The following is a 16,462-nucleotide window of genomic DNA, read 5'->3' as shown; positions in this document are numbered from 1 at the left end:
TATTTGCCCAAATCATCCAGATCATCAAGTCTCCGTATGAATAACTTCTTTATTTGACAAAGTATCACAACGAAATTTGTAATGTAATTTCCAAGATAATCTCTAAATATAGTGCTCAGATCGGACCATTATAGCAAAAGGTCTACCATATAAAGTGATTGATCAAAATCTAATAGTTGTATGGAAAATATTTTTATTTCAAGAAATTTCGCATGAGCAGTTGTCCAAATCGATTAAAATCTAGTTAAAGATTTTCATAAAGTATCTGATTTCCTGATTAAGCAACCTTACTTTAACTTGAAGATCACTGAAAAGAATTTCCAATCGATTTTAGATTTTGTTATAAATATAGTAATAGTTTAGGTTAGGATATACTGGCTGAGAATATAAGCATGACTCCTACAAGAAATTGATGGAAGATATATAATTTTTTATTTTTTTGTTTCAAAGTAAATTTTCCCTAAATTCTCTTTTCTATATTTATCACAACGACCTCGTATCCACTTAACAACTACAACAACTGTATTTGCGGCGAAAAATGTTTCGTGCTGCAAAAGCATAGCAAAGAAAGGTTTGGTCCAGCTTGTGCAATTGGATCGTAAGTAGAAAGGAAGTTGAAGTTGCACTCAACGAAATGCAAACCGAAGTGATTTTCCAGCAGCAGAACAAACAAAAAAAGCGTAAAAAAGGCAGGCAACAAAGTGAAAGAAAATGTCGCCAGCTGCTGACTGCTGCTGCTGGTAGCAAATGAGATTTGCACTATTTATGGCTGCTGTGCCACAATTGCGGCGGACAAGTCGCAAGTAGAAGTGCAGCGCGCTAAGAAGCACACATATACCTAAGTGTGTGTGTGCGTAGCAGGTGGAACATGCACATCTCAGCGCAAGTCAAATAAAAATGTCAGTTAAATAGACCGAAAAGCAGAGGGACGCCAAAACGCTGCTCAGTGTGGTTGTGGCAGCTCGCTTGACTGTTGTTGTTGTTGCTGCTGCCTGGAGCAACAAAAGCGGTTAACGGCGGCTAAAGCGGGTGCCTAGGCAGCTGAAGTTAAATTATGTTACAAAGCTTCTCACTTTGTTGCCGCTGGTGATTTAATTACGTTGCACAAGTGTTTACCTTGATAAGCGTGCATGCATGCCACATACAACAACACACGTAAGCCTGCGAACTTATATCCCGCTTGTGTGTGCCACAATAATAGTGCTTGACGCTGCTGCATTTTTTGCCCGCTTTGTAGTCGCTTTTAATGGCATTTTTGCGCGCTCACCAACTGACATTGCGCAAGTATGTGGCAAATAGAATAAAGTTAAATGGAAATTTTAATTGCATTGCATTTCATCTTATTTGCTAGAATTTTTCCACTATCCACTTTCCACGCACGCAGCATTGCATTTGTGTGTTAGTGTTAGTGGATGCTTGAACTCTCAACTCTGAATGCCAGTTGCCACACTTTCATTTGCTTTGGCAAATATATAATTTGCGCTTCAATTTAAGTGAAATTCATTTAAACTCAACCCGAAATGAGCGTACTAACGGACTGAATGAATAACTGTAGCTGCTCGTAGCTGCTAAATGTGTTCTGGAGTCATTAAATGCTTTCAAATGAAATGAGTGCAAAGCGCAAAGTCAATGAGTTTCTGGGGCAAACGTGATTTTACACAACCCAAACATATATAGTATAAGCACTTACACATACACACACATACAAACACATGCAAGCATATAAGCATAATGGATGTACGTGCAACACATATGTAAGTCAACATGCGCTGTGTTGCAAGTGCAGCTGAAGAACACAAATAAAAACACATACACACGCGCACACGTCGCATGCAGAAAAGTCAAAAAAGAATAAAATAATATTCGCACCAAATCAGAAACTTTTTACTTAAACTTTTTTGGCACGTTTTTACTATGTTGCAAGTGCGGATTTCTGTTGTAAACCAGGCACATACTTAGCGCATACACATGTAGTGCACGCGACTCACACATAGCTACATTAAACACATAGATACTTACATATATGCTAGCAGTCATGCCCGTTTGTCTGTGTGGCAAAGTATTTGCAACACATTTCCAACAAAGTTTTCAACTTGCAACGCGTAGTGAGCGTGCAAAAATGTGGCCATTCAGCCAGGCAGACACACAGACAGACAGACAGATAACCAAACAACCCAATTTCATTGAACACTTTAAAAGCTGCTGGTAGTCGCTGGAAAAAAAGCCACATAATGTTCGCTGAACGAGCGCGTAATAGGGCTGCCACAGAGTAGGCATTTGCGGTAATTCATGACAATGGTTATTGTGTATTTAAAGTGGTGGTCAAAGTGGTTGCCGTCTTCGCATAAGGCGGTGTTAATTGCAACGGAAACTATTGACCTGATTTCTGAATTATGCAAAAAAACACATACTTCGATAAATATCTATGTATGTATATATATGCATACATATGTATATGTGCCTACCTTTTTGTTTCGCATATATATAGTCTGTAGATTTCATAAATAACTTGAATCGTGTTAAAAGCTAGACTTATGGGATTAAATGTTTCTATCGAGTAGAAAATCAAAAAAAGTAAGTGGAACACTGGTAAAAAATTTGATTGAAAATGGCAATGTACATATGTCCAACTGTCGCATTAATCAAATCAAATTGAGTCAAGTATTTGTCTCTGTAATCCTCTAATGGTGTATGTGTTGCCAGGTCTTTCCAAATGCTTTAAAATCGACTGTGAAACTAATTGCTTTTGCAGCCTCTTTCATTTTAACTTCAAATCTAATCGGTCGAGTAACTAACATTATATTGAACTTTCTGATACTTGGAGATAACAATTAGTATGTACAAGATCCGAAAAGAAGTCACTGATGACAGAGGAAGGTTAAGCATCGCGGAAACATGAAAGTTTCTATCGAAAGACTGTCACATCAAACTCATTGCTCTTGTGGCGCTACAATTGTTTTTTTGAAAACAAAACCAGTTCGGTTTGTCAGATATTAATTAGTTATTCCTTCGAAAGTACATTCGATGTCATTATGTATTATATTTAACACGTTTTTTTTTTTGCATGGTCATCACGGGCACGCTTTTCAGTCTAGACGCTGAACTCAATTTTCGACGGTTTTCAAGCATAAGTAAATCGGCCGATAATGCTGCAATTTCCTGAGCCTCTTTGCTGAAGATTTTTACTCGGCCCAATTCACGAACATACTTATAACGATTAGCGTGGTCTTTGATCTTGTTTTTGCATAATTCGCTACAGCGACTTCACAGATATGTCAAACTCTTAAGAACGACGTCTGAGAGACTGATTTGGATCTTCCTCAATTAATCCGCTAGCGGCAGCAATATTCTCGACACTACGGACATTTCTTGGCTCACTGGCACGGGAATATTTTGCACTGTACCCATGGATTCAAATAAATTCTTGATCTGACAGGATCATTATGATGGCCATATATTGGACGTAGTGATCTTAAAGTTAAGACTCCGAATTGCGGTAGTAAATTTTAATAACTTCGATTCGTTTTTGGATCGTATATCGTTTAATTATGAAATGTCAACCCTTACTGAAGAGAAATGTCAAAAGATCGGGAAAAATATGGCGTCGTTTGCTGTCCTTACCGGTCTACTTTTGTAGCGTCCCTGTAAAAGCCCCGTTGGTTTACTAGCCTAAGAAACCAAGAGTGAAATGCGCATTTCGGAAGCACAAAAAAAAACTTTTAATTAAAATTTGGTCAATGTCTCAGCTGATGCGAGACTGTTGGTCTATACTTTGGTAAAAAAAAACACCGATATCTATATACATACATACTTGTATATCGTTTCGTGCTCACAAAACTCCATTGGTGGCAAAATTTTATGAATGGCAAGAATTTAAAAATAAGCGTTTTATAATGCTAAGCCAATAACCGCCCATTTTATTACATTTTAATTGTATTTATAATTAATCACTTTCAGTGTTTTATTTTTTATTAATGTTTGCTAATTTTGATCAGCTAACCATTACTGCTGAACGCCTACCAAAGCGTTGGCTTGAGAAAACTTCCACTAAATTTTTAAGTTATATGGGAACTTCATATAAATATATGTGTATAGACAAATTTACTATACAAATATATATATTCTACTTATATACAAACTATTGCTTACATCTTTATATGGCCATATCAAATAAAAAATCAAATTTGCTATTTTAATTTTAATCGCTGCATGCACGCGATTTTTAAGTGTTGTTCTAAAGGCATGCACTCATACCATATATACAACTACTACATCTATGCTGATATGTATATCTAATACTTCGCACAACACCTTGAAGTGTTTACTCCAGTAAAATGAATTGTTCGTGTGTTTGTATCTGTCCGCCCGAATTCAAGCTATTTACAAGGCGGAGTGGAACAGTCAAGCTAAGTCAAGTCTTTTGAATTATTGCAGCCTTGAGCTCGTTAGAAGAGTTCTTAGCTTTTGCGATAAACCTTTGTTTTGGCCAATGTAAACTTATGTAGTAGTGGAAAAAATCTGTGGCAGGTTGAATTATACTGTTGGCGCGTTTTTGGTGTATTAATAGTGGCTTTCGTCAGCTCATGGGTTATACATGCTTGTATGCTTACAAATACGATTAATTATAAGTATACATATATAATTGTATAAATTAGTAGTTTATACCAAAACTGATTGCAAGAATAGTAGCTTTTGCTTTTCTGTAGATTTCTTATCTTTTAAAATCTTTACTACACTATAGTATTCTATAATTCTTACTGGTCTATTGGTGCTATAATTTTGATACCCATATTATTGGTCTAAGTACAATTTTAAATTTAGTGTGAGAATAGTAGGGGAGTATCTAATGTATTCTAGATATAATATAATGAAAAGTTGGTGCGAATTTCAGACATTAAATCGAAGCGTACAAGGCAGATATCAGATCAGTTTCAATTTTGAAAAGAGATTTTGAAGATAATTACGAAACCATATCCTCTCGTAAAACTACTACATATATAATAATTTAAAAATGTATATCCATCTACTTATAATTAAAATGTAAACTCCAACTACAACAGCGTAAACTACATAATATACAAATCGTGTAATAATTTTCAACCTAAAATATATTACTTTTAATATCTGGACACTATCTCTTTCTATTCGTTTTGCGCCACATCATATACTTCACATGTATGAGGCCCAAAACTTTGGCTTTATGACTTTCACTTGATCTTAGTTACGAGCATGTCGCCTCCAAATTGGTGCCACGCTAAATGACTTGCGGTCTTCGCGGCCTTTTAACTCCGGGACGACTTTGGCTTTGGAAGTGTATTATGAGTAGGATTAGCTCTATAGTATTTTGACCTCAAAGTAAGTTCCCCCCGTCGTTGGGGTAGGTGTATAGCTTTACAAGGGCGTGCGTGAACCCTCGCCTTAGCCTCGTTATAGAGAGACGGCTACCTTTTTCGGGGGACGGATAGTGGTTCCGAGTGAGGACCCTATTTGCATGAAGAATAAGGTTGAAACCGATGCCCAGATCTGCCCCGTATGGGAATGCTGCTCGTGGGCCTGTAGATCAACTGACGACTGAGCATTATATAATATAAAAGGCAAAGAGGACTTAACCCTCCTGGGTTATTTTAAGGACGCAATTGGGAAGTGGGTACTAAGCAGCGAAGATACACTTCGGATGCTCCTTGATGCTCATTTACCGACCAATACGTCCTCAGAGGAGTATCCGTCGGAGGGCTGCAAGAGGATTGCGCATCCTTTGTCGACATTCTGGATGAACAGCACTTGACTTCTGCGATCAATTCATTGAAACCTTTCAAGTTTCTGGGACTATATGGAATCTTACCATCGCAGCAAGCTGTTAAGGTATCATGCAACTGGTTGGCATCTATCTATGCGAACTGCATAAGACTGGGATACATCCTGAGGACCTGAAGACGAGTCAGAATTGTGTTCATACCGAAGGCTGGTAAAGGCTTCCACGTTACGTCCAATGACTTAAGACCCACCAGGCTCTCCTAAATCCTACTTAAAGCTCTGACAGACTGAGGTACCATTTATTAAGAGCGCAACATAGTTATTGTAAAGGTAGGTCAGTGAAATCGGCCCTGCATAATATCGTATCAAAGCTTGTGGAAGCGATTAGAATTGAAGAATTCACTGTTGGGACTTTCCTTGATATTGAGTAGCTTTCAATAACGTCCAGCCGGAAATAGTCTTACATAATATATAGAGCTCTCTCTCCTCTTCTATGAACCCTTGTCGTTAACGACCTGCTTAAAAAACTAAGTAATGGTAAAGTTCCGGATCACCGCGTACGAGTGGATGTAAGGGTATCAAATGTGAGGGTCATAAAATATAAATTGCATTTCCCATGAAGTTAAAAAAAAAATAGTGAATTCACAATGTAATACTTTTGAAGCGAAGGATGACTTTTCATGTGCCGAGAAATATGAATTATAATACAGCAGATATGTAAAAATTGCATTATTTAAAGTACTGAGGTGGAAAAATCGAAAATTGGTCTTTAATTGACAAAAGGTGTGTACGAGTTAATTAACATTTAATATTTGCAAAGCTTAATGCTGGAGAGACTGATGAAAAAATTGTGCATAAGCATGAAAAAACAGTTAATCAGTACACATGTGAGTAAAAATACAATCAAAGTGATCGAGCGCAGCTGCAGAGCAAATTATGCAGATTAATTTACGATTCATAAAGACAAATGCATATATACATATATGTACATATATATGTGTGCATAAGTGTATTTGTATGTGTGTATACAAATATAATATGGAAAAGCATTAAAATGAAGAAAAATGTGTGAAAATATGAGTGAAATCAGAATTTTTATAACACGCAAATGGCATTTAAAAATAAATATATTTAATACATGCACATTTATATAGTAATATAATATACATACAGACATATATGTATTTGCATATATTATTTTCCGAAAAAATCCCAATTAACCATAAATAATTGATAGTACAACTGAATGCACTTGTTCGCGCAAATCCACACACTCGATGTGCATGTAGTGGTGAGTCGTGTAAAAAGCAGCGCACACACACATGCATGCATGCATGCCCCCAAATAAGTGTTGTGGTAAATGAAAGTTAATTGGTGACATAAAACGTCAATGTATCACAGTTGACAGTTGCAATGCAATATTTTCAATAATATATACCGTTACTGCTGTTGCTACTTACTTATTTATTTATTGATTGTAGCTGTTGTCACAACAGTACTACACACACATACATATACATATAGAAAGGGGCATAAAGCTTATATATCAATCATGTTGCGGTTGTGTTGTTGAAATTATCCTTAATAAACTATAGCTTATTATTATCACTATTATTGTTATTGTTGTCATTGGTTACTTCTGCCCACAGTTTCTGTTGTCGTTGTTGTGCGCTTGTGGCGGATATGTGAATGCTTTTACATTTTATTCGTCCTGTCATTATTTGGTAAATATGCTTAATCAATTGATTAATGAGCCATGACACGTGTGTGGTGAAAAACTCAAGTAAACATATTCATACATACATATGTGGATATACTGACATGTGTGTGTGATTACATACATATGTATACACACTTGTATATGCCCTTCAGTAAGGCATCGACTTTGTCAGCAAATCTGGAATTTAAAATGCAGAGATTTTTATGAAATTGTACTTAGAGGAATATTAGATCTATATCTGATCAAAGTTCAAGCAGACTGGTCCGTATAAACTATGCGTTCAAATGAAAAGGAAAAATTGTATTTCCTTAGATTGTTATTTTTTTTAGGTTTGTTTGAAGTTTGATTTCCGTGAAAGTTTGTCTGGCGATTTTTATCGTGTAAAAGAAATTATCAGAAAATTTCATTAAATGTTGCGTTTTCAAACTCACCGCTCGTAGGGAAATGCTTTAGGGAGTCTACTTTATCATGAACGCAAGAATTTGAGGCGCACAAAGCCCTCAGTGAAGGCCGTGAAGACATCGAAAACTTGCCTAATGCGAGTTGCCCACTCACCTAACCGTAACAGCGAAGAAGTTAAAGAAGTAGTGCGTGAAAATGGTCTAGTTGATATCAGAGAGTTAGAGAATTTGAGCATCTTTTATATGTAAATCGATTCAACACATTTTGGTTTATGTCTTGGATATGAAGCGTGTCAATGCTAGACTCGCAGCAGGGAACTTGATTTTTATGCAGAAACTACAACGAGTAGATATCAAAAAAAAAAGATTTTGGACAAAATAGCTGAGCATTTTAGTTTTATCAAAGTCGTCATCTCTGGTAACGAGTCACGGGTTCATGAATATGATGAAACTGTTTAACAATCTAGCAAAAATCATGTCAAGGTCGTTCAGAATTCATAGCGTTGCTCATCGTTTTTTTTTGATTATAGTTCACCAAGCATTCATTCTATACGGTTAAGCGGTAGGTGAGGAATACTATTTGGTCTTTGTTTAAGTAAAGCAATTTATTGTAATCGATTGGATATGTGCCTTGACATTTCATGGGTTTTTCGTCACATTCGAGCATTAATCGGATCCATCACTCAGCCACCGTGTTTGCAAAATTTGGCTGCCCGTAGCTTGTTTCTGTTTTCGAATATAAAAATTAACTTCGGAGATCGGGACCATTGAAAAAATTAAAAGTGTTTCGCTGAAGTCACTGAAGGCCATCACATGGAAAATTGCTTATATTGGCCCAAAGGCGACAATAAAGAATAGTTTTTGTCAGTCCGAATCAAATTTGCTATATCATTTTAGATGTTCTAGCTCTGACAGAGGTAGAGGTAGATATTGGAGATTGGAAAACTATTAGCGGCAGAAAAAAACCTAACTTCTTGTGCTTTAATGTATATACATATATATATATATATATCTTATCTTTAATATTAACATTAATGTTATTTATACTGATTCGACCGATTACTAAAACTACATTCTCCTGGGTCATTAGTGATTATTTACGCATTGCATTCTGGTACTGATTGCAAATATGTCATATGTAAAATTATGACATTAAAAGGTGATTAAAAACACAGTAATTCACATAAATACACAGTGCAGTGATTTGTTTGCTTCTGTGTAAAAATGCATATACATCTATGTGTTGGTGAACGCGTGAAATATTTATTCGAAAAATGTTTATATTGCGATTGCACTGTAATTGCGACTAATTTGGCGCTCAACATGTCACACGACACTACATGTATACACACATATACATATATAACAATAACAACGCACAAATGCGATTGTGAAGCTAATGTGGCAGCAATATAAAATTGTGCCGTACAAATATTGCCCGCTAACGTTTGTCGCCGTGACGGTAATACGAGTGTGCCTAAGTTACGAGTTGTTCTTATAATAATAACAACAATAAAGTTAACAGTGTAATAAAAGTATTAGAGACAGCAGCAGCAAAATGTACTACTAACGAGCCAACAAGTGTCCAAAGACATGTTATACGTGTAATTCGAGGCCATAAGCCTGTCCATATGAACGTTGTGACATACATATCTACAATGACATATACCTAAATATATATAGTATATATAATAGGTTGGTTGTATGAACTGCTATGAAGGAAAAAGTCGAGATATTTATGTGATTATACTGAATGCTTAATATGTGGTTTTAATATCTTAGTTTTATATGTAAAAACAGCTAATTCTGCCATTAATCGGTGTAGAACAACTTAATATGAAAAACCATTGGTTAATGAGATTAAGATACACTTGAGCATTGATTTAATATCACCCTCTCATTCTATATGCAATACTCTTTAATAAAGAATTTGTTAAAGAATAAGCTCGATACAGAAGTTAGAGATTGGATGCGTATAGAAAAAGCTTACTTAGCACTAAAGGTGATTTAGCACTAGACACTATAAAATAAAAATTTTTCCAAAACAGCTTAGACTGAATGAGTTTTGTGAAAAATTCTTATAAATACCATAAGTTAGGTTAGGTTAGGTTAAAAGATCGATCCTAACAGGGATCCCAGTTTGAATAGCTTAGAATACCAGTCCATTGTGGTACCTAAAACTTCCATAAAGTTGATAATAAAGATACTTTATAAATCGACAAAGCGCTTTGAGTCTATTAAAAATTTGTGGAGGCGACTAATGTCTATTTTGGCCATGTCTCTTGGTATCAACACCAAGATGTTTCAACCTCAGTTTTGCCAAAAGTGGACAATGGAGAAGAAAGTGCTTGGAAGTTTCCACCTAATTCTTCCATTCAACTTTCATAATTTGTAGTCGACAAGATTACCACTTCCGCTTGAAGGCCTTTTGGATAATGTCTCTTACAATTGCGGAAGTATGAACTTTGTCAATGCAAGTATTGAGTCGTTTGAGTAATTACGGGCTTTCAGTGCAGTTCAAGCAGGTGTAAAATATTCACATATTATATAATTGTATATTCTTCATTTCGATCCAATACGTATATCTTTCGGACGAGAGATCGATTCTAAATAATTAAATTTTTGATCTGTGGACCAAAGAAGTCCAAGTGATTTTTGATGTCCTCATTTGTGGTGAAGGTCCTCAGATCGAAAAAAATTTTCAGAAACCTGTACAAGTAATAGTCCGAAGGTGCCAGATACATGAAAAGTTTGGTGGGTGTGGTAGCGCATCCCATTCAAGCTGCAAAAGCTTTTGGCTTTGGAACACTACACCTTTTCTATTGATCAATACTGTATTTTTCGGTTTGAGTGCATCAATCAATTTGTTCAACTATTCACAATGCACTACAGTATTATTTAAGGTATAGTCGGGTAAAAGCTTAAAATAAACGATCCTTTTGAAATCACTAACGCTATGGGTTATTATATATCCTGCGTCTTACTCTAGATAGGAGCATCTCGCAGTCTTAAAGAAGCTGGCCGACGATCAATGCCTGCTAAGCATCCCCGAGATCTCTAGGTTCGGTGCTGAGCGGAGAACAGTGCCTGAGCCGTAGCTCCTTATGTAAAATTTTATATTATATTTATGAAATATATACGATTCTAACTAACTTACAAAAGTAGCGAATGTTCAATTTCTCGTCGGAAACTTTAACGGTTATTATTGAAATTTGCATAAAAGTGCTCAGAAGTTTGTCTAATGGTTTTTATTGCATTGTAATTAAGAGTATTTTATTCATGATGTGTGTTATTGCTGTTATTGTCAAGATTAGTGCTATGTTAGCCACTTCAGGCGCGACAATGACGACTTCATTGGTCATTATTCGCAATTAAAACAACAAGCGACACTTTGTTATGGCCAAGTAATGGCAAAGTGCGTTGGAAGTGTGAAAAATTGCAACAAAACACAGTGGAAAATATTGTAAAAAAATTGTTTTAAAAATAATTAAGCATTAGGCTTACATACATAAACATAGGCTGGCAATCAAAGCTGCTGTATTGTTTCAAAAATATTTATAACAGCAATTTTAAGGTTTTGGAAATATAATATTATCACAAATTTGTAATAATTGGCTAAATTGTAAAAAAATATTTAAAATGTAAAAAAAAATATTTAACAAATTAAAAAAAATAAATTTAATTTAAAAATTTTTGCAAATTTTCTGCTTCAAATATGCCATAGTACAGTTAAAAACAAAAATAATATTCACCAAAAATATCCAAAAGTAAAAATGCATGGGAATATGCGATTTCTTTTTTGCTAATTTTCTGCTGTGACATGCCCAATCACGGCCGTCCCACGCTTACCAATTCAAGGCGACAATAATATGCAGCGCCACTTTGATGGCGTTAAAGCAAAAATACTAAAAATTGTGCATGACAAATTTGTTGTAGGAGTTCCACTGCAGTTCGAGCTGCGCTGGCGAGTTATTACCGCAATATACTCGTTTATATGTGACATACTTAAATGTACAAGCCGGTAAGCTTGCTCTTGTTCAAGTCAGCGCAATTAACTGCATCATTAGTGCTATCGAATTTGACGCTTAATACCACACTTTGACATTATTATTTTTGAATGGTTCAATGCATGGATTGTTAGGCAGATAGCAGAGGCTTAAGTTAAGATTGGTCTAAGGGGGATGGTGATTTAAAAAACTCAAAGCGGATGATAAAATATGGGGCAGAGTATTGGATTGGAGCTTTTAGAGGAATTTCTCAGGGACAAGGAACCACTTTCCATCATAACTAATAATCCGCTTTAGAAATGAATCGATTATGTTGTGAAGCAGTCGCGATTATTAAATGGAGATTGAGTCCATGATCTTTTTTGTGGTAACTCTGCCTTTAAAAATCGGCGAATCTTTCACATCAAAGTTAAAATCAAAATTTTGAGTAACAGAACTTTATAAGCTATTCACATCATTCAGCAGAAAAATCTCTAAATAATGAGTATTTTGTCTTTTGTTGGTCTCCATATTTAATGTGTGCTCAATCAATACTGAGCCAAGTCCAATTGTCTAAGAACTATTTTTAGCACATTGTTTTATCTTTTCGAGGCCATACAACCCAACTTGATCACATTTGGCATATAACGCGATATACAGAGTTTTGAAATCAGCTACTAGAAGAGTATTGAATTTTTTTTCAGATCTTATGAAGGCTTTTTCGAATAGGGCATTACTGAAGCAGACCGATAGGGACAATAAACGACGATAAATTTTTTCCCGTTCTTTCAATATTTTTCTTCGCTAAAGCTTGCCATTTCATCATGGCATACGATCTACTAATTATTAAAATTTACTATCAAAATTCAGAGTCAGTGGCCTTAAGAGCCTCTACCTCATAATATATACCTACGTCTGTGTGCTTCGCAAATTATTTTTGTAACTTTGAACCTTGCTGTTTCCTAAGCTAGCGACCGCTTATTTAATTAAACTATGCTTTAGTGCTTAAAATATTCCATCTACTGACAGTTTCGAAAGAATATTTGCTTATTTTTTGTACATAAATGCATTCGATGCGCTTAATTTTGTCCGCCATTATACTTCATGGCCTCAACGGACCATTTAGCTATTGGTAATTTTCAATACATGCAAAAAAGTTGCAATTACTTTTTGCCATGACAACAAACAAAAACAAAAAAAAAAAATAAATAAATAAAAATAAAAATGTGAATACAACTCACAATTTGACAAATTTCCAGCAATTTAAAACAATTTCGTCTTTTCTATTGCCTCTAATGCCTTGCAATAAATTTTTATGCACATGTTGACATTTTAATTGAGCAATAATTACATCATTACCAATAAATATTTAAATATATATATTAAAAGAGCATGAAATAGCGTTGGCAAAAATGTGAAGGGGTATTTGCCACCCACACTGGCGCAACGAATGCCACAGGCGCGCATTAGCTTTGCATTGTGAGCATGATGAATGGACTTCCCAAGCCATAAGACCGCAAATGAGTTATGGCTTTCGGTTTTTTTTTTTCATATAATTTTTCAAATTTGAATACACATAAAAGCGGAGCATAATGTAATTAAAGCGGCATTGTGCTGTGCAGTGCCGCGATTTCTGCACTAAAATGACAATAAACCTAGTTAAATATTTAAAACGCACGATTTTTCAACGGTTGCATGCCGCAAGAGCATTTATGAGGCTTTTATTATTACATCAAAGTGCCGTTAATGTAACGAAACGAGAACGAAATTGCCTTTTACCTCAAATATTCGTGACTTAATTTGACAGCATTCAATGGAAATTAGAAAAAAGTATAAAAAATCAACACTAAATAAAAGCTAATAAATATATCGTAGAAAAAAGAGAAGCTGAAAGTTCCTTCGAAATGACCAAGCGCCAGCTCGAATTCCAAACGCAAACACGAAATTCTTTTGTAACTTGAAATATATTCATAAATATACAGTTTATTTATTTATTTTTTTGTTTTAGTTTTTTTTATTGTGCCTCGATATTCATAATTCAGGCAGTATTCATCAGTTCATCAGCGCTTTTATTGCTGTTTGCATTCCCGCTTGGCTGGCATGCGCGCCGCACCAATTAACGACTCATTCAGCGGCCGCAGCGATGCGCAGCGCGTTGCTCGTGTTAATTTCATTTCCATTATTAGCACATAACTGCGATGCCATATGCCGTTTGTATGTGGCTGTGGGTGTGTTTATGTGATATCATCTATCAGCTGACTAATTGAGTCACTGGTTGGCTGCTTGCATTGCTCGCATTTTACAAAGCTGCATATGTGTATGTATGTATGCCTCATGCAGCAGCGCACTAATTTTCACGCTGCTACATATTCACTTTAATTGAATAATAAAAAGGTGCCTACCTGTTGACGAGTTTGTCGTTTAAGTCTTTCATTTTATGGCTTAATTAACTCACGTTTGCCATTGTCTGTTTGTTTGTGTGTATACATATATAATATGAAATTAAGTTTAAAGTATAATTGTGACTCACCTTCTACACCTTAGAACTATGACCATTACAATAGCACCTATAAGAGCTGATATGATTGAAACTATGATTAAGGTGAACGCCCAACCCAGTTCGCCGGCGTGATCTGTAAATAAAGTAATAGCAAAATAGCGGTTAATTAATTCCGGCAAGAGTTTATTTAATTTGAAGTGAAAAGTAATTACAATATTTGAAATTTCTTATGGTAATTGGTGCGATTGTATTAATCAAACTGATGAATATGTAAAAAATCTTTTTTTTTATTCTTGCAACAGAGTATAGAAGTTTTATTCACCTATAGATATAGGATTATACATGTATGTATATATATAAATGATCAGGATGACGAGAAAAGTAGAAACCCGGGTAAATGGCTGTGTGTAAATCCGTCCATGCAAGCTGTAATTTCAGTAAAAAATCTCGATAACTCTGTGACTTTACTTAATATTGGTGATGGTACCTTAATCAACATCAAGGAATATTTTATTGGTATGTGGTGGATTCTACCCCACCTCGCCATACTCTACATGTACTAAAATTTCAAATTCAAATTCAAATTTATTTCACTTTTCTTATAATATATGTATTTACAGTGAGTAATGTATATAAGTTAAGAGTACAGGCGATTTTGCCTTTTCTACTTAAAAATTGTTTGAGAATGAGCTATGATATGTTGCTATTGGTAATATAGTTTTTGTNTTGACTGTTTTCCAATTAAGTGATGGATACACGCGCGTTCTGCTTGAGTGCTCACACCCGACTGATGTACTAAAATGATTTTCGTTTTTCTAACAAACCTTCCATTGAATATATCGGACGGTGAATGAGCTATAAATATATATTCATAATATTATATTCGGTTGTTTTTTGAACTATTAATAACTTCTCAAACCCGTTACGAAATGGTTGTATGGAATTTTCATAGAGTTTTTAATGCATATCATCTAGAAAAATTTGATAAAGCCGTACATAAAAAGTTGAACATCTCGACAAATATTTATGACGCGATTTTGATTTTGGACAAATGAAATTTCCTACAAATTTGTCATCTATATTTTTTCTATAGCTCTTGTTGGGCACTTTTTTGTAGAATGATCGATTCTGAGAAATATGCATCTAAAGTCGCTGTCATAAAATACCTCTAAGCTGTAGGAATTTAAGGATAAAAGATCACGATTGCAGTGTATTTTCAATGGAAAATTTTTACATGCCTTGGTCTAGTTCTTAATGTTAACATTAAGGGCCAAAATTTTCTGGGAATTTTTTTTTCGTGACGGGATTGAAAAAAATTAATAGTTAAAAAAACACCCTAATATATATACAGTTGAACTTCTATAACTTGAAGTCCTCCAAAACTCGAACTCTTGAATTGACAATACAAGTCAAGTTTCATACAAATTTCCTGCCATAACTCAAATATTTTTTTTGTGGATTAGGGAAATTTCACTGTCTATATAATTTCTTTGATTTTCCTGGCTTTGATTTTTGCAAGTTCAAAGAGTACAAAATGTTCGATTGCATCCGAACTTAGTTCTCACCTACTTGTTTTTATTAAAGTAGACTAGGTCTGATTACCCGATAATGCCACTATAGCAAGAATAATTTTTACTTTCGTGCAGCACATTTTTTGAGACGATTACTGGTAAAAAAATCGGATTCGTCAAAGGATTTATCAAAGTTTCATTTTGACAACGCGGATTTCAGAAAAGTGGAAAGTAGAAATCGCTGAATAAAATTAAAAACTTCACTCTTCTCCTTCGAAACGACTGGCAAAAATTGGTTTAATGAGTTTCAACAGGTGTCGCATGACGGTTTTTGATGCGAACCCCCAGTTGTGTCGAAAACAAATTTTTATAATGAAATAATGTTTATGATGTGACAAAAGTCCCCGATCTACTGCATCTCAAAAAACCATGCTTATTATATGGTGCATGGAATATTGGTTATGAGAAAGCTGCCGTTATATTGGTGCTGTCTTTGCAGCCTCACGATAACATGCGCAACCGTGAAAGCACGTTATAGATGTGTATGACGCTGTTTAAGCAAAAAGCAAAATATTTTCTTTATCGTTTTG

At 35.0% G+C, this 16,462-nt stretch overlaps 1 protein-coding gene across 2 annotated transcripts in view; it reads right to left on the bottom strand.

Moving 5' to 3' along the window:
• The window catches only part of LOC108972146, a gene marked incomplete at its 5' end in the record, with an annotated part of 33,898 nt that extends 19,404 nt beyond the window's left edge, over positions 1–14,494 (bottom strand). For both annotated transcript variants that reach the window (XM_018938648.1, XM_018938649.1), the window contains 1 exon segment: positions 14,392–14,494. In XM_018938648.1, coding sequence (XP_018794193.1) covers positions 14,392–14,494 — 103 coding nt within the window.
• Positions 14,495–16,462: the final 1,968 nt, after the last annotated feature.

The sequence above is a fragment of the Bactrocera latifrons genome, unplaced genomic scaffold, assembly GCF_001853355.1.
Source record: "Bactrocera latifrons isolate USDA-ARS-PBARC rearing strain unplaced genomic scaffold, ASM185335v1 scaffold_380, whole genome shotgun sequence".
NCBI classification, from domain to species: domain Eukaryota; kingdom Metazoa; phylum Arthropoda; class Insecta; order Diptera; family Tephritidae; genus Bactrocera; species Bactrocera latifrons.
The sequence above is the reverse complement of the archived record's forward strand: the minus strand, read 5'-3'. Positions and strand labels throughout refer to the sequence as shown.